At 46.1% G+C, this 27,079-nt stretch overlaps 1 protein-coding gene across 2 annotated transcripts in view; it reads right to left on the bottom strand.

Moving 5' to 3' along the window:
• GCH1 (GTP cyclohydrolase 1) overlaps positions 1-23,522 on the bottom strand; it is a 48,919-nt gene extending 25,397 nt beyond the window's left edge. The window contains exon 1 of one of the 2 annotated variants that reach the window (XM_040968655.1): positions 23,072-23,522. In XM_040968655.1, coding sequence (XP_040824589.1) covers positions 23,072-23,396 — 325 coding nt within the window. In that variant the 5' untranslated portion in view covers positions 23,397-23,522. The remainder of the gene's footprint in view (positions 1-23,071) is intronic. The other variant, XM_040968656.1, reaches the window with a different exon arrangement.
• Between the last annotated feature and the right edge of the window lie 3,557 nt (positions 23,523-27,079).

Here is a 27,079-nt window from a genome sequence, read left to right as displayed (position 1 = left end):
TTGAGTCAAGACTTCATAGCTTCTAGTTTCCCATAACATGAGGGATAGAGAACTACATTCAATGAAAACAAAGAGCAACAACTGAACAGATTACAAAGGTGTATCATCTCGCAGGACCAGACTTCCATCTCATAAAGGCATTGTGTTCACCTGAAGTGGGGGTCCAGGCTGGGGTAAGGATGGGCAGCAGGAAGTGACCCAGATTCAAGCCCAACAATCACCTCCAAGTGCACAGCCTCAAGTGGGTCCCGGTTTGGAAAGTCATGATTAAGAGTCATTTTGGACAACTGGGCAAATCTCAATATAGATGAGGTATTAGTGATAGGTAGAGATCCATGGTTCATTGAATTAAAAATATGGTAAGGGATTAAGAAAGGAAACATTTTTCCAAATGATATTTCACTTTGAAAAGTGTATCTCTGGTTTATTATAAAACAGACTACACCAATATGACAGAATGTTCTTTAAGAACACAGGCAGTCGGGCTCTGCGTTGTAACCTAGTGGCTAAAGTTCTCACTTTAAACACACCGGGATCCCATTTGGGTGCCAGTTCTAATCTCAGTGGCTCCGCTTCCCTTCCAGCTCCCTGTTTGTGGCCTGGGGAGGCAGTCAAGGACGGCCTAAGGCCTTGAGACCCTGCACCCATGAGGGAGAGCCAGAAGAAGCTCCTGGCTCCAGGCTTCAAATCAGCTCAGCTTTGACTATTGCGGCCACTTGGGGAGTGAATTAACAGATGGAAGATCTTCCTATCTCTCCCCTCCTCTGTATATCTGACTTTCCAATGAAAACGATTAAAAAAAAAAAAAAGAAAACCAGGCAGTCCACCATTTATTTTACCAATTTATTTTATGTTTAAAATTTTTACATAATAAAAAATAAGAGTGAGACTTAAAATAGTGAAATAAAACATGACCGTAGGACCCGGTGGCGTGGTCTAGAGGCTAAAAGTCCTCGCCTTGAACGCTCCGGGATCCCATATGGGCGCCGGTTCTAATCCCGGCAGCTCCGCTTCCCATCCAGCTCCCTGCTTGTGGCCTGGGAAAGTAGTCAAAGAAGGCCCAAAGCTTTGGGACCCTGCACTCGTGTAGGATACCTGGAAAAGTTCCTGAATCCTGGCTTCGGATCGGCATAGCATCGGCCGTTGCACTCACTTGGGGAGTGAATCATCAGACGGAAGATCTTTCTCTCTGTCTCTCCTCCTCTCTGTATATCTGACTTTCCAATAAATAAATAAATCTTAAAAAAAAAAAAAAACATGACCCCAAGAACGAAAATTAGTTTCCCTGGCATTACTGCTCTAGCAACTAACCCAACTATGCTTAAAGTCATTTTTTTTAAGACTTATTTATTTTCATTGGAAATGTTTATTTACAGAGAGAAGGAAGAGACAGAACTCCATCTGCTCATTCACTCCCCAAATGGCTGCAACGGCCAGAGCTGAGATCCAGAGCCGGAAGTCAGGAGCTTATTCCAGGTCTCCCATGTGGGTACAGTGTCCAAGAGCTGGATGAAAAGTGGAGCAGTCGGAATATGAACTAGCACCTAAGTGGAGTCCTGGCACTTGCAGGAGGAAGATTAGCCAATTGAGCCATTGTTTTGGGCCCTTAAAGCCTTCTTAATTTAATGCTCCTTGCTTAATATACTGAAACCTATCAGGTGCTAACAAAACTGGCACCTGGTATTTCTTTCGGAAGGGACTACAGTATTCCTGGGGGGGGAGGAGGGGGAGGTGTATCTTTAGATAAAGAGCAACAGGTTCAAAGACCCTGAAAGACACAGTCAAGGAACCTTTTCAAAAATCTGAATCACAAGATAAAAAGAAAAAGCAAGAAATCTGTTGCCATAGAAACTATTTGCTTGGCTCAAATGTTTTCAGGGAAAATAGTACCCCTGGCAATGAGAGGATCATGATGTGCATACTGGGGCCTGGAGCTGCACCTGTCAGCCACTGGAAGCCCACAGGCGGAGCCCTGATCCATCCCCAACGAGCTGCCAGTGCAGCAGACTTCCAGCAATGATAGGGATCCTGACCCAACCGCCGTTCCCAGACCCAAAACAGCCTTGTGACCTAACCAGGGTCACAAGCGAGTTGTCAGGAATGCCACGATGACCAGCCCAGACCAGCTGTTCTTCCCATGGCAGCAGCAGGAGAATGTCACACACCATGTACCAGTAAACAGAACTGCACCACACTGCACACTAAACGGGGTGCAGCAGCTCCCTCTTAGGAATGACTCCATTCGCAAAAGGTTCCGTACCTCCCAACATTCAGTTCTTGTGGGAGGACAGAAAGGAGAGAAAGAAGACACATGAAAATGAAGCAGCCACTATGAAATGAGCATGACCGCTAAGGTGGCGCCCAGCCACCTGCATCTTGCAGCTGCATGCTGGCTTGTCTCACGCGAGCACCTAAGACGGTAGGTATGCAGGGTCACCCACATGTTCCGTGGGTGTTTGCAGGGTGCTGGTTCATGATAGGGCCGCGATCTACAGCATCTCTCTCTTAGGGTCAACTGGGAGATGGGCAAGGTCCTCACTAAGTTAAGAGATTCTCACTTGAACCCCAGGCAGGTGCAGCCCTGCCTCGAGGCTAAGGATGGAGCTACCTTACAGCAAGTCAGAGAGATGCAATTAGACTTAACTGTGTCAGTATGCTTGTGTCTTTCACTATCTAGCAAGACTGCCTCTTTGGGGCGGTCTGCCAATGACTTCTGCTGTGCTGGATTTTATGCAATTCCTTCTTAGAACAAATGAAAATCATTTGAAACACAATGCTTCATTACTGAGAGCACCAACCAGAAATTTAAAAAAAAATCCATCCCAGAACTCAACAATATCCCATCTTCTCACCTAAACCTAGTGCTCATTGCTTTTCTAACATCTAAAGACAAAAAAGGACAGGAGAAAATCAGACAACAGATAATGTGAGCCGAGCAGTTGCCTGGGCTCTCCCAGCTCCTGTGTAGGAATGAGAGTGGATTTTCCAGGTTAAATATGCAGTAAAGTACTAACCTGTCTCCTTTGAGGGGACAGTGATGGAAGAAAATATGCAGGAATAAAATGATCTCATTACAGGGAGGTGGGGGAATGCAGACAATTGTCATGTTGCTGGTAAGGCCTGCAGTGCTGCCGCTCCGCAGGGGTGCTGCTAGGAGTCCCGGCTGCTCAACTTCCAAACCAGCTCCCTGCTAAGGAACCTTGGAAAGCAGCAGAGAACAGCACAAGTCCTTGGGTCTCTACATCCATGTAGGGGACCCAGGGGAAGTCCCTGGCTGTTGGCTTAGAATCAGCCGAGCTTTGGCTGTTGTATCTATTTGGGGAATAAACCAGAGAATGGAAGATCTCAATCTCTCTCTCTCTCTCTCTCTCTCTCTCTCTCTCTCTCTCCTCCCTCCCTCCTCTCTCTGTAACTCTGCCTCAACTAGTCATATACTTATAGCAACGAAGGAGCCTGTTGAATTTTAGAGAAATCATGTTGGCTTGAATGATTTGAGCAGGACAAGCTCCAGGTAAGAAGCCACTGCAATTCACGTGGGAGCGCTCTAAGGTGGCTTCTAGAGATATTCAAAAGGCAAGAAAAGGAAGATCGGGACTAGCAAGCACAAGCAGACAGATGGAAAAAACTCATTATGGAGAAAACTAGCCAACCAGGTGATCAAGAGACCGGGGAACATTGTACACACAGATAAAACCCATTGAAGGAGTTGACTTCGGGGTCAAGCACTTGGCACAGTTAGGAAGCCACTTGGGTGCCAGTGCCCCACCTCAGAACATCTGGCTTGGAGTCCAGCCTCTGTTTCTGACCCTGGATTCCTGAGAAGGCACACCGAGGGAAGCAAATGAGGGCAGGCGATGGCTCATGGACTTGGGTCTCTGCCCTGCATACAGGAGACGTGGATCAGCCAGGTCCAGTCCCAGTGGGTGTTGGCACTCGGGAAAAACCAGTGCATGCAAGCACTCTCTCTCTTTCAAATAAATAACAATCAATAAATCAATACATCCCCCAAAGCACCTATGCCTAATGCGCTCCACACTGAACTTCACAGCTCTGAAAACTACCTTCAGTGTTTTGAAGACATTCTTTCATGGCTACTTGGTGGTATAGAAAACTGTGGCTGTTCATGCGTTCTTATTCCCACTTAGACCATGTTCTCCTCTACACCTGGACTGGTTGTTAAATAAACAAAGAACCAAAATGAATATTCCCCTTCTAGGATCAAGCACAAAAGCCACTACCTCCACAGTCATCTGTGATTGCAAGTCTCTCCAACAGAAGCACTCACCTTCCAGCTGATCACATTGATCCTCTTTGTGCTTCTGCCCAGCACAACAGAGTCCGTGGCTCCTTAAAGATTAAGATTGGGCCAACCTACTTCACTTCCCCGTTAACAGCATAGGATCACTCATAAGCATACTGATTAAGCACACTCCCTCATTCTGTCTCTCAGACACACATACATTTTCATTCTAAATACTTCTTAAACTAAATGAGACACACTGTAGCACAAATCTAAGAAGTTACAAAACTTCTGCACTAAGCTGCTGACTCAAGCAAGGTGAGGGTGTTGTACAAGTTGTCATGTGGATCACACGCCTCCCATCCCCGAGTGCCTATAGGAAGTCCTGGCTCTGCTACTTTTGAGCCAGCTACCTGCTAATGCACAGCCTGGTACATGGTACACGGCAGCTCAAGTACCCGGTGTCCTGCCGTCCTTGCAAGAGACCTGGATGCAGTTACAGGCTCCTTGCTTTGGCCTGGCCCAGTTCTGGCTGTTGTGGGAAGCTTAAAGGTGAACCAACAGCTGCGAGACTTCTGTCTGTGCCTCTGCGTCTTTCAAAGTAAATGAAGAGCCCAGCGTGACGGCTCAGTGGTTAAAATCCTCACCTTGCCTCTGCTGTGATCCCACATGGATGCTGGTTCGTGTCCTGGCTGCTCCACTTCCCATCCAGCTCCCCGCTTGTGGCCTGGAAAGGCAAGAGGATGGCCCAAGGCCTTGGAACCCTGCACTCGCATGGGAAACCTGCAAGAAGCTCCTGGCTTCAGATTGGCTCAGCTGGGGAGTGAACCAGTGGATGGAAGATCTTCCTCTCTGTCTCTCTTCTTCTCTATATATCTGACTTTCCAACAAAAATAAAACAGATAATTCTTAAAAATAATAAAAAAAGAAATGATACTAAAGAAAATTGTTCCTCCCATAGATGAACCCTGAGCACAATGACCACTTTGAGTGGATACAACATGTGTCTTTCTGAGCACTCTACGTACACATCTGTTCAATCCTCACCATGACACTAAGGAAAGGGTGAGCATTATTATTGTCCTCATTTCACAGGTCGTTGCGGATAACTGGGAACAGAGCTCGGCACTAACAAGAGTCGAAGCCTGGGAGTCTGACTCAATGCTACCCACAGCTTTGGGTTGTTGTTTTTTGTTTGTTTGTTTTGTTTTCTGTAATGTTTTGTTTTGTTTTTAACTCTTTCCTGCCAACAAGGACTCCCTGGGGGCCCTTGATCCTGGTGCCCCTTGCCCATTAGGGCTGCCTCTAGGGGGCGTCTCCTACTACTCCTCTTGGTATCTGAATGCCGAGATCTCCTGTTTAGGTCACACATCTCCTGGTTTCCCCTGCCAGCGTCACACTGGCAGGTGCGGACTGGAATTGCCACGGTTGTGACTTGCAGGGCTGGCGTTGGATGGGACCTCAGCTAGGGCCCAAACACCGTCCTGTGTGACCGCTCCTGTGGCCAGGCTTCTTTAGAGAATAACTCCCCAGCCTTAACACCTATTTGAGTCTCTCCCCTTTTCCTCTGCACAAATGTAAAACCCAGCCACCCTTATCTCATTCTCTATTCCTGCTGCCTCAGCTGCATAGCCTGCGTAGCTCCAGAAATTGGAGCATGGGACTGTGTTTAGATGTCACAGATTGTGGAGGCAGGGCACTGGGAGGTGGCAGGTGTATGGTCTGGATATGGTTTGTCTCTTAGTTTCAGGCAGCAGCCTAATCCCTACAGTTATAATTTAATGGTACTGAAAGGGTGAAAAGTTAACCAACTGCGGGAGTTAGGGTGGGGCTTCCATGATTAACACAGCAGTTTTAGAGAGACAGACACTGACTCACTCCCTGGCGTTTGTGATGTTTGTGCCACCCTGGGACTTTGCCAGCAAAAGGCCATGAGCAGGCACTTAGACCTTGCACTCCAGAACTGGAAGCCAAAATATAATAAAGGTTAGACCAATATGGTTGGCCTCTGGGCCTCCATGAAATCCTGGGAAGGACTAGGCAGGTGCGGACTGGAATTGCCACGGTTGTGACTTGCAGGGCTGGCGTTGGATGGGACCTCAGCTAGGGCCCAAACACCGCTCCTGTGGCCAGGCTTCTTTAGAGAATAACGGCCTCAGGTGGTCGGACTTCTTACATGGTTGCTGGGGCTCCACAGTGTCTACTCAGGCTCAAAATACTTCCAGCCCATGTGCTGCATCCTTGTCACTCACATAGGAGATGCAGAAGCTCTGGACTCCTGGCTTTGGCTGGCTCAACCCAGGCTGTTACGTCCTGGATCCTGGCTTTGGATTGGCTTCACTCTGCCTATTGTGGCTATTTAGGGAGCAAACCAGTGGATGGAAGATCTGTCTTTCACTCTCTATCACTCTGCCTTTCAAAGGAACAAACCTTTAAAATGAAACAAAACCAAGTTTAGAGACATACAGTAAAGGCACAGCTAATGAAAGGAAAGAACACAAGGCAAGCCCAGACTCTCTTTAGGGGCAAAAAATATCACAATACATAAAGACCTGGCTTATAAACACAAAAGTCATATACTGTGTTTCAACAGGATCAACATCAAGAAATGCATCACTAAAGCATTTAATCACTGTGTGACCACCACAGGGTATACTTACACACCCAGCCGGTGTAACCTACTAAACACTCAGACCATGATGAACAAACCAACTTTGAGATTAAAGCCAAGACAGGAGTAGGCACCATGGAGTACTAGCATAAGCTCTGCCTGCAGTGCCAGCATCCCTTATGGGTGTTGGTTCAAGTCCCGGCTGTACCACTTCTGATTCAGCTCCCTGCTTGTGGCCTGGGAAAGCAGTGTAGGATGGGCCAAGACCTTGGATCCCTGCACCCATGTAAGAGAGCAGAGGAAGCTCCTGGCTCCTGGCTTCAGATGTGCTCAGCTCTGGCCATTGCAGCCAATTGTGGAGTGAACCAGTAGATACTAGACCTCTCTCTGTCTCTCTTCTCTGTAACCGTCTTTCAACAAGATAAAATATTTAAATATATATAGATATACTAATTAAGAGAAGAGAAGATAATGATGCATTCAAGATAAACAGTAAACAAAAGCTGTATGGGCTTTTGGCATAATGCAACAAATTGTTTTACTGTACACTTTTAAAAATTATTTATTTATTTATTTATTTATTTATTTATTTATTAACTCTTTCGAAGATGTTATGGAGAGAGAAAGAGAGAAAAGACAGAGGCAGGTATCTCCTACCCACTGGTTCACTCCCCAGGCCCCTAGAACTTGGGCCAATTTTAACTGCTTTTCCAGACACATTAGCAGGGAGATGGATCAGAAGTGAAGCAGGCAGGACTCGAACCAGCACCCATACGAGATTCTGGCTTTGCGGGTGGCAGCTTTATTTGATACGCCACAAGTCTGGCTGCTAGTAAACTTTTCACATAGTAGCAGAAATACATTCTAAAATAACAATAAAAAGTATAATCATTGTAAATACACAAGCCAATGACACAGCCAGGTATTGTCCTTATCAAACATTATATATACTTGTGTATATTTTGGGTTTAAAAAAAATTTTTTTTTTGAAAAAGCAGATTTACAGAAAGAAGGAAAGACAGAAAGATCTTCCATACACTGGTTCAATCCTCAAATGACTACAATGGCCAGAGCTGAGCTGATCTGAAGCTAGGAGCCAGGAGCCCTTTCCAGGTCTCCCTTATGAGTACAGGGGCCCAAGTCCTTGAGCCACCCTCCACTCCCTTTCCCAGTCCATAAGCAGGGAGGTGGATAGGAAGTGAAACAGCTGGGACATAAACCAGAGCCCATATGGGATGCTGGTGCTTGCAGGTGGAAGATTAACCTACTGAGCCACCATACCAGCTATGATTCTACTTTTATTCAACCATTTTTAAATATTATTTTATTTCTATTATTTTTATTATTATACTTTATGATATAGTTCCATAGGCCCTGGGGTTGCTCCCCTCAACTCCTCTTCCCCACCCTACATTACTATAGTATAGTTCTTCATAAACAGTCATATGTCCATCATTGCAGGCATGGACAATGGCAGAGTCCAGCACCCTATTGTCAAGATATGGTTAACAGTTTCATGGGAGTCCATCTTTGATCTGGAAGTAGAGATGCATACTACATTGTGTCCTCACATCTGGATATGACAGTCTCTGTTACACAGTTATTATACATCCCCTTAAATGAAAAGCCACCATACAAAATCAGCAACAGGAAGAAAAGAAGAAATTAAAAACTCCATGAAGTTAGATAACATGCTACTGAATGACTAATGTGGTGCTGAAGAAGTCAAAAAGATAATCAAGAATGTTCTTGACGATCACCTGAAGCTCATTAGAAATCTGTAGCCCTACAATGCATGTGTGGCCCACCAGGTCGCTAGCAAGGAGAGTGTCATTGGTTCCATTATAGTTAATGGGACCATCAGTAGTAGCACATGACCTGCACTCTTAGGAGCCACACGACTTAGTCTATGCTTTGTTTTGTTTTGTTTTGTTTTGTTTCTAATTTCAAGGTAAAGGTTTTTAGTAACTAGACTTTTCTGGTTAGCTAGCCACAGAAGCTATCTTGCTTACTGCTAGCTTTGAAGCAACTTGGTCACAATATTCTAAATGCACCTAGTTGAACATACATGCATGCACATGAAAAACCACAAATTCTGATATACAGTGAGAACTGTGGCTCCTCCCCTTATCTGCCACCCTCCCAGCTCATATTCCTAAGGACAGGTGACCTGTGGCATCCCCTCCAGTTTCAGAATGATAATGCAAATAGCACTGGCTCTACCATTTTCCAACAGAATGGAACTCAGCTATATCCTCCAAACGTCCTAAGAGAATGCCAACAGGAACTAGGCACGGGCATGGATTCTAACAGGGGTGCAGGTACACTCCCACAGGTCTGAGAAATTCTCAGGCTTTCCAAGCAGGATCTGTGTGTGTGTGCACATCATTGAGAGATGCTGTCAAATGCCACATCATTCTCATCAGTAATTTTTTTTTTAACGTTAGGAAAGCACACAGTGACAAATTTCTGGATGCTTGCCAACCTAACAAGGAAAAAACCCACATCTCAGGGTGGGCTGTGCTCATCCCTCTTACTAAGGCTGCTCATCCTTCCATTTTTTAAGCCCTGTTTAAATTTCCTTTCCAAAGAGCCATCTGTTCTCCTGCCTTGCCACTTTTCAGCTGCGTTGCTGGCCTCATCTCCCACCCGTTTCGAGCATCTCGTTCTATTAGGATTGTGTAGCAGGAGTAATCTGCCGGGTAGCAGACGAGTTGCAAATGTTTTCCAAGTTGGTCATCTCATTGCTGTTTGACGTGTGAACATTCTTCACTTTCATGCTGTGGGAGTTACCATCTCCTTCCATATCTTCTAGAATGACTTAGAACTAGACAACCCTACATTGAACAATGGAAGATTAAGCAAGAAAAGAGGGCCTAGCACAGCAGCCTAGTTGCTGAAGTGTTCACCTTATATGTGCCGGTATCCCATAAGAGCGCCGGTTCACATCCCAGCTGCTCCACTTCCCTTCCAGCTCCCTACTTGTAGCCTGGTAAAGCAGTAGAAAATGGCCCAAACCCTTGGGACCCCGTACCCATCTGGATGACCAAGAAGAGGCTCTTGGCTACTGGCTTTGGAGCAGCTCAGAAGTGACCACTGCAGCCATTTAGGGAATGAATCAGCACATGGAAGATCTTTCTATCTCCTTCTCTCTATAAATCTGACTTCCAATAAAAATAAATAAATCTTTTGTTAAAAGAATGTAAAAGGCAAGTAAAGAGCCTTATATGTTTCTGAACTTTGTGTCAAATACTTTAAAGCTTACCAAAAAATTATACAGATTGTCTAGAGTCCCCTTGTACCATCTCTAACCATCTGCTGGGCTGATTTCATGGTGCTGTACATCAAGCCACTGTCCACATCAGCAGCATCCCCTAAGGGAGCACCTGCTCCAGTCCCGCTACTCAGCTTCCGATTCAGCTTCCTGCTAATGTGCTGAGAAAACACGGCTGATGGCTTGAGGATCTGGGCCCTTACCACCCACATGCAGACCTGGATGGATTTCCAGCATCCTGGCTGCGGCCTGGCTGCAGTCATTTGCGTGTGGACCAACAAATGGAAGGTCTCTTTCTCTGTTTCTCCCTATCTTCCTGCCCTTCAAACAAATAAAACTTTAAAAACAACAACAGCAATAACAGATTTCCTGCTAATAAGTTCAAAAATACTTACAGGGGCAAACCTCATTGATTTGCAACATCAAACAAACACTGATTGAGGTAAACTATCAATGGCTAACTAACCAATAAGCAGAAGGACTGTAATGAACAAATAAAGCTGACAACCCCTAAGGCTGACTGCTCTCAATGTTACAGGTGACACCTGCACTTGTATCTGCCTCCCCACAGAAGCACGTGTCCCCAGAAAGTGTTCTTGACTGAATGGAAGCTCTCAGGGCAGGGGGCAGTGCTACTGAAGTCTAACTCTAGGAGCACAACTGAAAAAAAGGCATTCCCCTTCTTCCTCCTACTTTTCCTCCCTTCCATCCTTTCTCTTTTTGCCTTCATTGTTTTCTTTTTTTTAACTTTTGAGATAACCCTTTTTAGATGAACACTACAGTAAAAAGCTTAATACTTCTCCAAATAAGTTTAACAAGTAAAAAGCAAAAAGGCAATAGTTTAGTGGGAATACAGACAAAAGCTCTAAACAATGTGGGGCTTTTTTTTTTTTTTTTTGGAATTGTATCTCACCTGTTCAATCTTAATTTAAAAATTTTTCGTTAAGTGAAAGAGATTTTTCAGATGAGATCGGGCGTGTTCAGGGTGGTATAGCCATAGACAGAAAGAGATTTTTCAACCGCTGACTCACTCCTCAAATGCCCACAGCAGCCAGGGCTGGGCCAAGCTCAACCAGGAGCTTAGAACTCCAGCAGAATCTCCCATGTGGATGTCAAGGACTCAAGTCTTGTGCCACCACGTGCAGCCTCCAAGGTACACAAGCAGGAGGTTGGACCAGAAGTAGAGTGGGGACTCCATCCCAGGAACTCCCACATGAGACACAGGTGTCTCAAACAGGAGCTAAAACTACAGTACCACAATATTCACCCCCTTGAAATTGCAAACAACATTTGTCCTTTTAGGAACATTCAAACTTCTTAGAATGGATATGCTTTATGTGCAAGCATTTTCTTTAAAGATTTATTTATTGTAAAGTCAGATATCCAAAGAGGAGGAGAGACAGAGAAGAAGATCTTCCATCTGCTGATTCACTCCCCAGGTGACCACAACATCCAGAGCTGTGCAGTTTCAAAGCTAGGAGCCCAGAGCTTCTTGGGTTTCCTATGCAGGCACAGGGTACCCAGGCTTTAAGCCATTCTTGACTGTTTTCCCAGGTCACAAGCAGGGAACTGGATGCAAAGTGGGGCCACTGGGATTAGAACTGGCTCCCATGTGGGATCCTGGCATGTGCACAGTGAGGACTTTAACCGCTAAGCTATCACACCACACCCATGTTGAGCACTTTTAACTCTAATTTCTTTTAGCAACCTTTTCCAGAAAGTATACTACGCTCTTGTGTCAAAGAAATCAATGAACACAATCAAGATGGCAGAATAGGGTAAGGACACGTTTAAACAGATGGAGAAACATTAGAGAGTGTGAAGCAGAGAGGGCACATTGCAGGAAATAGGAGAGGACAGAACAATAGCAGAAGGGTACCCAGAGACTGACACACAGGAAAGCAGCGGACACATCGGTGTGGTGTTACAGCGACCAATACCCCAGCAGCATTCAACCAGTGGCAACCTGAACTGCACCAACAACTGGAACTCCACCAGTCACAGGTGGGAAGGAGTGTTCACCAGGAATTTGGGAGGTAAACCCAGACAAAGAACTGTCCGTCCTGCTGGTCTGTTTGATTTGATCAGGAACAGAGACAGAGAGGCAGATCCCAGATGGGCAGTGCAGAAACAGGGTAGATTTCACAGCCCAGTCACCTCCTAGAGCTGAATCAGACACCATTTTGTATAGAGAGGCAAAGGCTATGGGACAGGACTATGCATTCACTGAGCTGGGAGTGAACTCATTTCTGCCTCAGCAATGTGGCATCTTACAATTTCAACCCAAGATAGGTCCCAGTATCCCTCAGACCTCATGGCCAGCAGATCAAGAACTAGTAGTGGCATATCAGGCACCATTTTGTACACTGTAGAAAAACTTTAGGACTGCAGGACAAAAGTGAGCTGCACCTGAGCTGCACTGAGTTGGGAGTGAACTCACTGAGCTCAGAGCCCACAAGGAAAATAATACCAACTTTGGTATTGTATGAGTTAAAATGGGTATATGTGACCCTCAGACCTAATGGTCAACAGGTTCCAGCAAGATCACCAGCAACAACAATCTAGTTATATAGGACACCTAGTGTCTCCCCTAATCCTGGGAACTGCTCTAACAGGAAGTGGGAGAAACAATGGCATAGGATCACAGGAGATGGAGAGTGGTGAGCCAGGAGCTGGGGCTACAGAGACCATAGTGGATGTCTAATATAAGAACCCATACCTGGAACTCACTGGAAGGAGTGGTACAAGTGACTGCAAGCAAACAGCTATGTACCCACCACAATAAGTAAAATCAAAATGTAGACCTGTGGGTAACAGAGCATAGAAACCTGCACCAAGGAGAAGATTCTGATAACCAGAAGTACAATGACCAAGAGAAAAAGAAAAGACAAAGGAGCAATGAATATTACTGAAGATTCCCCTGCAAAGGAGCCTTTGCCAACCTCAAAGTTAACTGAGTAATACATCGAAAAAATGGGAGATACAGAATTCAAAACACTTGTTATAAAGCTTTTTATCAAGAATGAGGAGCACGTAATACAGGAGTTCAAGAAATTTAAGGAACATGTCACACAGGAAATGAATCAAAACAAAGCTGATATATCAGAAAAAAGAATCAGGAAACAACATCCAGGAGGGGCACAGAACTCCCAACAGGCTTGACCAAAAGCGATCTTCACCACGACACATGATAATCAAGCTCTCTTCAATTGAACATAAGGAAAAGATCCTTAAATGTGAACATGAAAAAAATCAATTGACATATAAAAGAATGTCAATTAAATTTACAGGAGACCTCTCACAGGAAACTCTACAGGCAAGAAGAGAATGGAGTGACATATTCCAGATTCTAAATGCAAAAAAATTGTCGGCCCAGAATAACATACCCAGCAAAGTTTTCCTTTGCCATTAAAAATGAAATAAAATTCTTCCACAGTAAAGAAAAGTTGAAAGAATATGCCTGTTCCAAACCTGCCCTACAAAGGATACTTAAAGATGTTCTCTTGACAGAGAAGAGGAATGGCACCCATCAAAGCCAAAGGCATATGTGAAGAACATCCTAGTAAAATAACAAAGTACTAACTCAGTGAACAATCCATTGCTAAAACGATAGGACCATATTGCCACCCATCCATACTAATCCTGAATATAAATGGCTTAAACTCAAATGTCATAGATCAGCAGACTAAGAAATCCCAGGGCATATGGAACTGTATCACAAAATTAAAATAAGAAGAAAAATTTAAAAAAAAGGAAATACTAAAAAACACACACACAAAAAAATCAATGAATAACTAGACTTCCCATCTCACTAACGCACAAAGTATAACTTCAGCATCTTTACAAGAAATCAATGGGCAAAGGAAATTACCATTTTTCAAAAACACAGATTCAAATGGCTAACAGACATATGAAAAGATGCTCAGGCTCCCTAGCCATCAGGAAGATACAAATGAAAACCACTTTGAGTTACCACCTAACTCCAGTGAGGCTGGTCTACATTCAAAACTTTACTGACAATATCTGCTGGCATGGCTGTGGGGAGAAAGGTACCCTCCTTCACTGCTGGTGGGAGTGCAGGCTAGTACAACCACTATGGAAATCAGTGTGGAGAGTGCTTAGAGAATTGCAAATAAACCTGCTATATGACCACCTATCCCGCTCCTAGGAATATATCCAAAGGAAATGAAAAATGTATATGAGAAGCGGATCTTCTTTGTAATGCAATATCCACAGTACCACAATCTACAATACCAAAGACATGGAAACTACCCAGATGCCCACCCAAAGAGGGGTGGATAAAGAAATTGTGGTACATCTACTCCATGGAATATTACTCAACCATTAAAAAGAATGAAATCATACCGTTTGCAACTAGATGATCCCAACTAAAAACCATTAAACTCAGTGAAATAAGTCAATCCCAAAAGGACAAATACCATATATTCTAATATAAGGAAGCCATAAAGCAAATTGCAAGTTCAATAACCCTTTCCATGTTGTTTTTGCTGCATGCCATGTGTTTTGATGTTTTTTCATTTCTTCCAAATAGTTTATTTGGTGCCATCATTTTACCCAAGAGGCCTTTGTGTTTTCTTTTTGTCACCTATGTGTTGATTATTCAGTGGCGCATTTTTTCGACTCCATGGTAGTATAATTTTTTGTTTATTTTAACTTCATACCTGTTGCTAACTTTGCATCATGGCTTCTCAGTTAAGGGAATGTATAGTGATGGCGTAATACAGACTACCATATCCAGACGTGAAGATGCAATGCAGTATGCACCCCTATTTTCAAATCAAAGATGGACTCCCAGTGAAAGTGCTGGCCATATCTAAACAATGGGATGCTGGACTGTCTGAGAGTGTACCAGCAATGTTGGCACAGTTAAATAACAGACTGATGAAATCATGACTTTTTTAAATTTTTTTTAAAGATTTATTTTTATTATTATTATTTTTTTATTGGAAAGGCAGATATACAGAGAGGAGAGACAGAGAGAAAGATCTTCCATCCGATGATTCACTCCCCAAGTGAGCGCAATGGCCGATACTATGCCGATCCGAAGCCAGGAGCCTCTTCTGGGTCTCCCACGCAGGTGCAGGGTCCCAAAGCCTTGGGCCGTCCTCTGCTGCTTTTCCGGGCCACAGGCAGGGAGCTGGAAGGGAAGTGGGGCTGCTGGGATTAGAACCGGCGCCCATATGGGATCCCGGGCGTGCAAGGCGAGGACCTTTAACCACTTGCGCCACCGCGCCGGGCCCGAAATCATGACTTCTTATGAAGGACTAAACTGTTGTAATAATATGGGAGAAATCAGTTGGGAGGTTGGGACTTGGGGTGGGGGAGGAAATCCCAGACCCTATGGAATTATACCACAAAATCAAGATTTAAAAAAAAAAATCAATGAAGACATAAAACAGATATACTAAAAAAATTCTGACATTCAGAGCAATATAATTGCCATATTATCTTTTAAAAAAAAAAGTCCTGTGAGATAAGCCAGTCCCAAAAAGACAAATATTATCTATTTTCCCTGATCTGTGACAACTAACCCACAGAACACAATAAACATCATCTCCTTGAGTGAGACCAGCATCCTGGGAATTAACTGCTGTATAAAGCAAGGGTCTATACTCACAGGTAATGAAAGAAACAACAGGATTTTCATGCTCATTTTACTTCACTATTATATATGATCATATTTTTTTTCCTTTCTCTACTTATGTCGTCACTACCTTTAAACATCAGAAAGTTAGGACCAGCATGGCAGCTTAGTGACTTAATTCCTTGCCTTGCATGTGCCAGGATCCCATATGAGCGCCGGTTTGCATCCTAGCTGCTCCACTTCCCTTCCAGTTCCCTGCTTGTGGCCTGGGAAAGCAGTTGAGGACGGCCCAAAGACTTGGGACCCTGCACCCGTGTGGAAGACCCAAAAGAAACTCCTGGCTCCTGGCTTCAGATCAGCTCAGCTCTGGCCATTGTGGCCACTTGGGGAGCGAACCAGTGGATGGAAGATCTTTCTGTAACTCCTTCTCTCTGTAAATCTTACTTTCTAATAAAAATAAATATTTTTTAAAATATATCAGAAATTTATGCTTGTTACTGTGAAGAATTTGAATATGCCATTTTAATAATTATGGGGAAAATAACAGGGAAGACAGGAAGGGAGGAAGAGAAAGAGGGGGAAGAGGAAGGGTGGAAGGTCTATATTTCTAAGTTTGCATATAAAAATGAAAAATCTCATTTTGTGTCAATTAAAAATAGGAATAGGGCCTGGCGTGGTGGCCTAGTGGCTAAAGTCCTTGCCTTGAATGTGCTGGGATCCCATATGGGCACAGGTTCTAATCCTGGTGGCTCTGCTTCCCATCCAGCTCCCTGCTTGTGGCCTGGGAAAGTAGTCGAGGACGGCCCAAAACCTTGGAAACCTGCACCTGCATGGGAGACCTGGAGGAGGTTCCTGGCTCCTGGCTTCGGATAGGCATAGCACCAGTCTTTGTGGTCACTTGGGGAGTGAATCATTGGACGGAAGATCTTCCTCTCTGTCTCTCCTATCTGACTTTGCAATAAAAATAAAAATAAAAAAATAGAAATAAAACACGTTTTTATTTATTTTATTTTATTTTTAAGATTTATTTATTTATTGGAAAGTCAGATATACAGAGAGGAGGAGAGACAGAGAGGAAGAGCTTCCATCCGATGATTCAATCCACAAGTGAGCCCAATGGCCGGTGCTGCGCCGATCTGAAGCCGGATACCAGGAACTTCATTCCAGGTCTCCCACACGAGTGCAGGGTCCCAAAGCTTTGGGCCGTCCTTGACTGCTTTCCCAGGCCACAAGCAGGGAGCTGGATGGGAAGTGGAGCTGCCGGGATTAGTACTGGCGCCCATATGAGATCCCAGTGCATTCAAGGCAAGGACTTTAGCCACTAGACCACGCTGCCGGGCCCTAAAACAAGTTTTTAAAAGTCATTTTCTAGTTTGTCCTGAGATTTGTATTACATCTTCAATGCTTTTTTTTTTTCACACATTTCCAGTCTTCTTATAGACTTTGTTGGTACAGTACTCAAAACTCTCAAAGCCATTTCAAACCACCACCTGTGCTTCTTGGGGTGCACATTAGCATGACGTTTCAATTGGGAGTGGAGGTGGGACTTGAACCCAAGAACTTCAATATGAGTGGCGGGTACCTCCAATAGCATCCCAACCACCACAACAAGCATACCCATCCCGGAAATGTTTTTATTGAAAGGCAGACTGAGGAGGGAGGTTGAGACAGATCTTCCATCCACTTTTTCTTCATTCCCAAAAAGCCCACAAGAGCCAAAGCTAGAACAGGCCAAAGCCAGGAGTCCACAGCTCCACCCAGGTCTCCCCCATGGGGGGCAGGGTCCCAAGTACTTGGGTCGTCTTCCACTTCTTTCCCAGGTGCATTGCAGGGACCAGAATCAGGGATTCAGATATGGGACAGTGACATCTCATGTTGCAGCTCAACCCGCTGTACCACGAAGGCTCACTCCTCAATAGAGAATTGTTAACTCCAGGGAAAGCCATTTTCTTGTGTAACCTGGCGTTCCTTTAATCCAGGCATCAATATCAAAGATTTTGAATCATTTTAATACAATGATCTGACAGCTGCCCTCTCCTGGTATGCCTTAGTACTGCAGCCTGAGCAAGGAACAGACATAGCACAAAATGAGAGGAAAGACAAGGGTCAAAGACTAGAAAAGACATGGGGGCAAGCCACGGACCACCCAGAAGGGCTGGCCGTCAACCCAGAATCTGGGAAAAGGCAGTAAGGATTCCACCTCTGCAGGGATCAGAGGGATTGTGGGTCAGCTTGCACCTGCATTTCAGAACTGTCAAACAAGTGACTTGTGCCATTAAAACCACCTGCTTGGTGGCACTGGTGAAGGAAGTCCTGGAAAGCAGAAACAGGCACCAATCCAACAGCCTGTGTGGTATCTCCCAGTTATATGCAGCGAATTTTCCTTCTGTGCCAGGAAAAGCAAGGTTTAACATCCCTCCATGTCTTAATTATGATATTTCTTTAAAAAAAAATAAAAACTTGTAATACAGGCTTTTCTCTTTCATTCACAATATGCCTTCTGAACGGTTTTAATCCACTTACACTACACCCAAATTCCAACATAAGTTGTCCCAAGTGCTTCATTACTCCTGTTTATTTTTTTTTTCTGGCAATAAAAAGAACTGAGTCCTACAGAAGTGTTGATTAACAAAATGAACTTTACGTATTTATTTATTTTTTTACATTTTGACAATCTTTACATAGTTAATTAGGGTAAAAAGGTTCAAGGGCTACAGGAAAGTGGGTAAAACTATTATTTTTTTCATACAAAATGAACTTTAATACATGTATTAGGGAATCAGGATGCAAGTGCCCCTCTGAACAATGAGATGAAGTTTTTGCTAATAAACTGTAGTATCAACACTTCTCCCTCCGCCCCCACTGCGCAGGAACTGTAAGTAATTTGGCTTTTTGGTCCTTTCACACCTTAGAAGTTGCTACAATTCTTAGTTCACCATAACGGTCTGATTTAATAAATCAGAGAGATTTCAGATTCAGAAAAAACACCGTTGTGTGACTGAAGTGGCTGTGATCCATTTTGTGTAAACAAAGTCTTTAATTGCCTCGCATTATCTTTCAAGAACAGATCCAATCTTGCAGTGAAAATGCCAAGGCCCGGACATGACTCACTGCAGGTGTCTGGGCCTCCTCAGCCCTGCCTGGGAAACATCAAGAAGTCAATCACTTCTGGTGCCATCTCTGAACGATCAATTACACACATTCTGCCCAAAACTGAGGACACGGTCAACGTGACCAAGCTGCATGGGCAGGACAACGAGACCTATTTTAAATAGAAATGTGACAAGGCAGCAAGACATATCTGTTTCCATAAACTCACAGAAAGGGCTATAGGTAGAACAAAAGTCACCCACTTAACCTGTGGCAGATGATGCTAACAGGTGGCTCCCATTTACACCTGGGAGAGGACCTGGAAGAAGAACAGTCAGCTACTAGGACCGTGGGGAGAAAGAGACAACCCTTCTCTACTTAAACTAGTTGTAGGTGCTGATTAAAAGAATAGAAGCATAGGAAAGGCGCCCAACACAGAAAAAATCTTGGTAAGGAAAAACCCTAAATACATAAGAGAACTAGGTCACAGCTAATCCAACGCAACAGGAAAATTGATAAGAACTGGTCCAAGGATGAGCTTGTGAGAGCTAATTTGTAGCAGAGCTGACAGCATCTCTTCCAGCTATGGCCCAGTAGTGAGAAGGGTTCAGGAGACTTGCATCCACAGGGCCCAGATGCTCCCACAGGAAGGCATACACCAGAAAGGGGTGAGGTGGGGAAGGGACATACAGACACAGCCCAAACCAGACACTAGCCACAACCCCCACGAGAGGAAATCGCTCAAAAAGAAAAAGATCGAGGGAATATAAAATACCAACTGATCTCAAACAGCAATCAAGTCAGTCCCAGTTAACCAGGATTCATACCTGAACACAGCACAGACAAAACAGAAAATCCTCTCTTCTCTACAAACATGGAAGAGTCCCAAAGAGGTTTTTATTTCTACCCAACAATAATCCACGGTAGTTGTTAACGTACGCCCTTTCATCAAGTAAAAACTGGGGATCACGCAGGTTTATTTTCTCCATTTCTGCCTTGGTCTTAGCTCCCTTCTCACATCCCCTTCCCCCAGGAGCCTCCCTTTTCTCCCACTCAGGGTGGTCTGAGACACCCCCCCCCACCACGTCAGGTCCACAGCTGTCCCCAAAGTACCTCCTCTCCTCCCTTCCACCTCTTATTATTAGCTCTTTAAAAACAAAACAAAAAGAGCATTCCATTCTTAAACACGATTCCCTGCAGGAAGACTTTGAAACGTCTGTCTACATTCTACAGCAAGGTAATACCTTTCACACCTGGATACAGAGCACGCTAAAAACCCCTCCTATCAAGGGGTTCCCCAATGTTCCCGTAACATCTCTCCTTGCTGCTTGCTACCTCTTACTGCCTGTCACAGACTGATTGCCCATTCTACCCTGTCGTCTTCATTTTGTCCCAGTTTGCAATGCGTGGTAGCCGAGCCACACTGATTCAACTCTCCATGTTGTAACATCGGGAAACAAGCAGTCAGAGCTCAACAGGCAGGCTGGCTACCTGACATGACCCCTTGCAAACTCAGTCTCCTTGTCACAGAGAACACTGCTGGCCTCCAAATGGAGGGCTTCCCAAGACAGTCATAGAAAGCACTGATGCTCCACACCCCCAAAGATTCACCTGATGCTCTTCATAATCTTCAGTGGTCTCTGGACTTGTTAAAGAAGCATACTGTGGGGATGCATAAATAAGGCATGGTTGTAACCATTTCTAAAGTGCTCAACGGGGTCGGCATGATGGCTCAGTGGCTAAATCCTCGCCTTGCATGCGCCATGATCCCTTATGGGCGCCAGTTTATGTCCCAGTTGTTCCATTTCCTATCCAGCACCCCGCTTGTGGCCTGGGAAAGCAGTAGAGGATGACCCAAAGCCTTTGGATCCAGAACACGCGTGGGAGATCCAGAAGAGGCTCCTTGTTCCTGATTTTGGAATGGCTTAGCTCTGGCTGTTGCAGCCACTTGGGGAGTGAACTAGCAGTTGGAAGGTCTTTCTCTTTGTAAATCTGCCTTTCCAGTAAAATAAATAATCTTTAAAAGACCCAGCATGTCTGACTGAAAGCATGTTCTAATGCCAGAGAACACTTTGACCTCCTCGAAAGGAAACTTCAACTCAAGGCGGACACTCTCAAGGTTCCCCATCTGCTGGTGATCTCTCTGGCCTAGGTTTGCAGGTTAAATTTTTTTATTTAGATTTTTTATTATTTGCCAGGCAGAGTATATCAGACACACAGAGAGATCTTCCATCCCCTGATTCACTACCCAAATGGCTGCTATGGCTGAGACTGGTCCAGGCTCAAGCCGGATGTTCCTAGTTCCATCCAGGTCTCCCATGGGGGTGGATATTTCTACAGTTTCCCAGGTGCTTCAGAAATGAAGCAGCTGGGGCTCAAGCCACCAGCACTCAGAGAAGGGATCCTAACATTGCAAAAGTGGGCTTACCCCACTGAGCCGCACCTCCTTTAGCCAACACCTTGGTACCTGACCACAACAATGTTCCAAGGAGGCATAACGTGCCCCCTGGAATCCTCAAGTCCCCTTTAGCTCAATTTGGCGCATGAGACCAACAGGTGCTAACCATCTCTCAGGGGAATCTGTGAAATGCTTCAGGCCCTCTGTGCCCTGTCTCTGGGCTAGAACTCTCTAACCCTTCAGCTAATGAGCACATCATGATGACAGACGCCCCTGTGCAGGGCCAGAGTCCCAGAGGCTGGCCGGCATTGCCGAACAGGTCACCTCCGTGCCTGCAGAAGGCCCTGAGAAGACATTTGGGCGTTCCATCCTGGAACATCACCAGACACCTCCACCAGCCCTCTAAAGTTGGCCTTGCAGCCGGGCAGGCACGCAGTACAGGATTGGCACGCTGAGTTCATTCCCAGCTTCATTTCCAGGTCTGCTGATGCACACCCTGGAAGGCAGCAGGTGACAGCTTCCGTACTCTGGCCCCACCTCCCACATGGGAAAGGCAGGCTTGAATTCCAGGTTGCCTGCTTCGACCTGCCCCAGCCCCAGATTTTTCAGACATTTTGGGGGAATGAGCCAGGGGATGAAAGGTCTCTGTCTCCGGGTCTCTGCTTTTCAGTTTCAGAAATAAAACTTTCAAAATACAAAGCTGAACTCACAGAAACCCGATTCTGTGTTGATTCTTCAGTCCTTGCATTTTGAAATCCTTCTTTTCAGGCTTAGATGAATAAAGAAGTGGAACCTGAGGCCCGAATCTTGGCCGCAGGATGGGGCAGTATTTCCTTTTGGGGCACCGCCCCTCCCACACTAGGTTTCCCCACCCTTCCTCTGGGGCGGGAAAGCTGGGCAAAAATAGCTTCGTTTCCAGGATCTCTCAGTGGGGCTGCTCCATCCTCTATCAGGAGAGTGAGCACCAACCAGCTCCGGGGGTTTTTCTTTTGAGAAATGAAGACAGAAAGCTTCTTCGAAATACTTTACAAACAAACAAATATCACCAAGACTAGACAACCATGCCTTCAGCCACATCCGAAAATGAAAGTTATTTTTGTGGTTGTCAAGTAACTAAGCCGACTACCAGAGCCCACCGCACCAACTGGCAGCTCGGTCTTGCCCGTCACCCACTGCCCGCCTCCACCTGCCCCGAAGCTGCTGTGGGCTCTCTCGCCTGAAGGATGGGGAAGGGTTAAGAAAGGGGTGGGACAAGCGCGGGGAAGGCATTGAGAAGGGATGGAGCCTGGAGCCCAGACGCAATCACTCAGTTGCTTTGGTCAGATAGAGGCGGCAGGAAAAGAGAGGAAACGTTGAGGTTGCAAACTAGCCACTCCAACCTCAAACTACGGGAAAGGGCTGAGTCCAGCAGAGTGTGAAGCAGCGGCCTTGAGGTGAACTTGGACTCTCCCCTCTGCCTTCCTTCCCCCAGCTCCCCCGCACAATCCGTGCGAACGCGGAAAAGATTACCAGGGCTGCCCCAGGCACCCCAAGTCAGGGCTTCACTCCCAGACCGTCCTAAACACGGGCTTCTCCCGAGAAGGCACCAGCCAAGGAGAGTTCTCCCTCGCCAGCGCCGGGTTCCCCACTCGAGCGCGCGTGCCCCGAGCTACCCGCCCCGCGCACTCGGGTGATCTCCGCTCAGAGATGAGGTTGTCAGCCAAGGAGAGGACGGAAGAGTCCAGGAGGAGTACCCGGGCCAGAGCGTCCTGACCGCCAGGGCGGGGTTGGGAAGGTGACAGCGCTCGGGCCCTCCCTCCCCCGGAGTGAGGCAACTCTGGGAAGTTCCCAGAACCGCCTCCCCACGCACTGACCGGAGATGGTCTCCTGGTAGCCCTTGGTGAAGAACTGCATGGCCGTGGCCGCCCTCCAGGGCGTCTTGAGCAGCCCCTGCCGCTGCGGGTCCTCGCCCAGCGAGCGCAGGATGGACGCGTAGGCGGACGCCAGGTTGGGGAGGCTCAGCTCGTTATCCTCCTCGCGGCGCGGCCGCTCGCCCTTCCAGCCGTCGGCCTCGGGCCGCGGGGACTTGTCCGCTGGCCGGCTGGCTCCTGGCCGCGGCGACTCCCGCTCGGGAAACCCATTACTACACCGGGCACCCCGCGGCATCTCCGCCGGGGCACGCACCGGACCCTTCTCCATCGACTGAGCCGGGCAGGGGGACGCAGGGGCGCCTCCCAGTTGCAGGTGAACTTTGCCGGTGACCTCGGGCACACAGGCGAGGGATGCACTCGCCGTCGTGGCAGGCGCTCCGAGCACAGGACAGGAGCCGGCAGCGCCCCGCTTTTATCGCCCGGCAGCTCCGCCGACCCGGCGGGGGCCTTCCCATTGGCCGGACCCGCCATGCGTCATGGAGCTCGCCCTCCTCCTCACTGCCCTGGGCGGGGCCTGGGAGCCCCAGCCGGAGCACAGGTGAGCCCCTCGCACTGGGAGCAGGTGGGGGCCACGGAATGAATGGAATGTGAAAAGGAGCGGGCGTCAGGAGCTGGAACCGCAGGGTCAGGGGAGTAAGGCGCGAGAGGTCGTGACGCCCCGGGTGAGGAGAGGGGTGAGGTAACAGGTGGATGAGGTCGGTGGCAGCTGACGATCAGCTAATCAACTCCTGCACTTTTAAGGCAAGAGAACATGGTGGCTTGGAACTAGCAAATATGCGCACTGCCAATGAGTGGCTACACCAAGTGGCCCTGAGATGAGTCCCTGCGTCTAGGAGGACAGTACTAGGGATGGCCAGAACTTTGTCCCTGTAGAAACTGACCTACAAATCTGAAGAATTAAGGCTTGATTTCAAAATGGAAGCGTGGTTGTGGGATTTGGTGCCTGGTTGATTAAGTTACAGACACGTCACTTTCCCCAGATCTTGGTACAAATTGTGAAATGCTATTGATCGGCTGGACTCTAAGCTTGTGACATCTGCTTTGTTTTGAGACTTTAAAAAAAAAGGGGGGGGCCAGTATTTGATCTAGCACTGTTGCCCTCAAATAGAACAGCAGGTCCCGTGTGAAAGCCTGCTTGGAGCGTCTCCTGGCTCCTGGCTCCTGGCTCCAGCCTACCCCAACTCTGCCCATGATGGGACACTTGGGGAATGAAACCAGCAGAGGAGAGCTGAATCAAACTCTAATAAATAAGAAATACTATTTTAAATGTTTTTTTTTTCCTTCTCTTGATAGATACAAGAAGGCCAATGATGAGTTTTAAAATATGTATCCAATCATTTGTTTTGGGGAATTCATAATGCTAATATTTACAACATATAAACAGGTATTAATGGACTTCAAATGAGACAAACCAGAAGGGAAGCCCCTGGAATTATTCTATGCTAACAAAATAGCTCTGTCACTATAATTAATAATTAGTATTTGTTGGATATCCGTTCCGGACATAACCTTGTGCTAGGCATTCAGGAAAGAACTATGGGCACTGCTGCCTTCATGGCTACCTTCAGGTTAAAACAGAAGTTAGGTACTGTGCTGATCCGAAGCCAGGATCCAGGAACTTCTTCCAGGTCTCCCACACAGGTGCAGGATCCCAAGGCTTTGGGTGATCCTCGACTGTGGTCGCTTGGGGGAGTGAATCATCAGATGGAAGATCTTCTTCTCTGTCCTCCAATTTGTATATCTGATTTTGAAATAAAAATAAATCTTAAAAAAAAGAAGGTGGGGCTGGTGCTGTGGTATAGTAAGTTAAACCTTTGTGTGCAGTGCCAGCATCCCATATGGATACCAGTTCAAGTCCCAGCTGCTCTACTTCTGATCCAGCTCCCTGCTTATGGCCTGAGAAAGCAGAAGAGGATGGTCTAAGTCCTTGGGCCCTTGCAACCACATGGGAGACCAAGAAACAGTTCCAGGATGCTGGCTTCTGACCAGCCCACTGTGGACATTGTGGCCATTTAGGGAGTGAACCAATAGATGGAAGATCTCTGTCTCTCCTTTCTAACTCTGCCTTTCAAATAAAAATGAGCTTTAAAAAAAAACTAAGAAATGTTTACGTCACTGGGGGTTTATGAAGACTGTCATTGAATTCATATTTATATTATATACCAAATTACATAAATCAAGAAATATGAATACCAATTAGAAAGCCACTCTCCAAATATTATTAAAAGTTATTTTTCCATTGGCAAAACCCTGCAAGGCCTGGCACAATGAGTACATTGTTTAATCCTCCCCCTACAAGTGTGGCATGATCCAGTTCATGTGCCAGCTGCTCTACTTCCCATCCAGTTCCCTGCTTGTAGGCTGGGACAGCAATGGAGGATGGCCCAAAGCCTTGGGACCCTATACTTGTCTGGGAAACCCAGAAAGGGCTCCTGGTTTTGGACTGGCTCAACTCCAGCCATTGTGGCTATTTGGGGAATGAACCAGTGGATGAAAAATCTTTTTCTCTGTCCCTCCTGTCTATAAATCTCCTTTTCCAATACATTAAGAAAGAACAAAAAATAACCTCCAACATATTTTATCTATAACTGAAATGCTCACTGTCCATTGATACTTCCTGATCAAAACAAACCACTTTGCATTATGGACAGGCAGATGGGTGTATGCCAAGAGGTGTCACATGGCAGGTTGGAGGAGCCCAAGACGCCTCATCCACTTTCTGGCAACCCACTGTCCTAAGCCCTAACCCCTTCCCAGGAGAGCAACTCCCAGAAGGCAGCACTGACCCAAGGATCTGCGCCTTTGAGTTAGACAGCCAAAACCAGCCCCCACCTCCCAACACTGCTGCACTGAAGACTAAAATCTCAATATGGGTTTGGGGGAGGACAAACCATATTCAAACCACAGCAGAGACAGGAAGATAGAGAGTGCCACTGAGGGAGCTGGCATAGTGGCACAGAGGGTGAATCACCACTTGTGACACCAGCATTCCGCAGGGCACCCAGGAAAGCAGTGGATGATGACTCAGGTGCTTCGGTGCTGCCACCCCTGGGGAAGACACACAGGGAGTACTCAACTCCTGGCTCTATGCTGTTGTAGTCCTTTGGGAAGTGAACCTGTGGATGGAAGATTTCTGTCTGTCCCCCCACTCCTGTGTCATTCTTTTTTTTTTAATGCAACTGAGAAGAAACCAAACCTATGGAACAGAAGAAAGCTCGTGGAGCCTTTGATACTACAGAAAAGCTTAACAGAAACACAAATTCAATAAAGCAAGAGTCAATCTAATGAAATAGACATGAAAAATGAATTAGCATGGTAGCTTTGTGGGCTCTATCTCCCTCTTTGAAATTAAATATATATTTTTTAAAAAGTGTGTTTATTGTTTTTTATTGGAAAGTTAGATTTACAGAGAGGAGAGACAGAAAGATTTTCCATCAGTGATTCACTCCCCAAGTGGCCACAATGGCCAGAGCTGAGCTGTGGCAAAGCCAGGATCCAAGAGGCTTCTGGGTTGCCCATGCAGGTGCAGGGTCCAAAGGCCTGCTTTCCCAGGCCACATGCAGGGAGCTGGATGGAAAGTGGAACAGCCGGGACGCGAACCAGCACCCCCATGGGATGCTGTGCTTAGAAGTAAAGGATTACCCAGTTGAGCCAATGTCTCGGTCCCACAAGTAATTTTTTTTTAAAGATTTTTTTTTCTATTAGAAAGTCAGATATACAGAGAGAAGGAAAGGCAGAGAGGAATATCTTCTGTCTGTTGGTTCATTCCCCAAGTGGCAGCAATGGCCGAACTTAGCTGATCTGAAGCCAGGAGCCAGGAGCTTCTTCCAGATCTCCCATGCATGTGCAGGATCCCAAAGCATTTGTGGTATTCCCAAGCCACAAGCAGGGAGCTGGATGGGAAGCAGAGCCACCGGGATTAGAACCAGCATCAATATGAGATCCTGGCAC

This window comes from Ochotona curzoniae, unplaced genomic scaffold (assembly GCF_017591425.1).
Source record: "Ochotona curzoniae isolate NIBS_2020 unplaced genomic scaffold, NIBS_Ocur_1.0 scaffold_4701, whole genome shotgun sequence".
Taxonomy (NCBI): domain Eukaryota; kingdom Metazoa; phylum Chordata; class Mammalia; order Lagomorpha; family Ochotonidae; genus Ochotona; species Ochotona curzoniae.
Note: the sequence above shows the minus strand (reverse complement) of the source record. Positions and strands in the feature narration are given on the sequence as shown.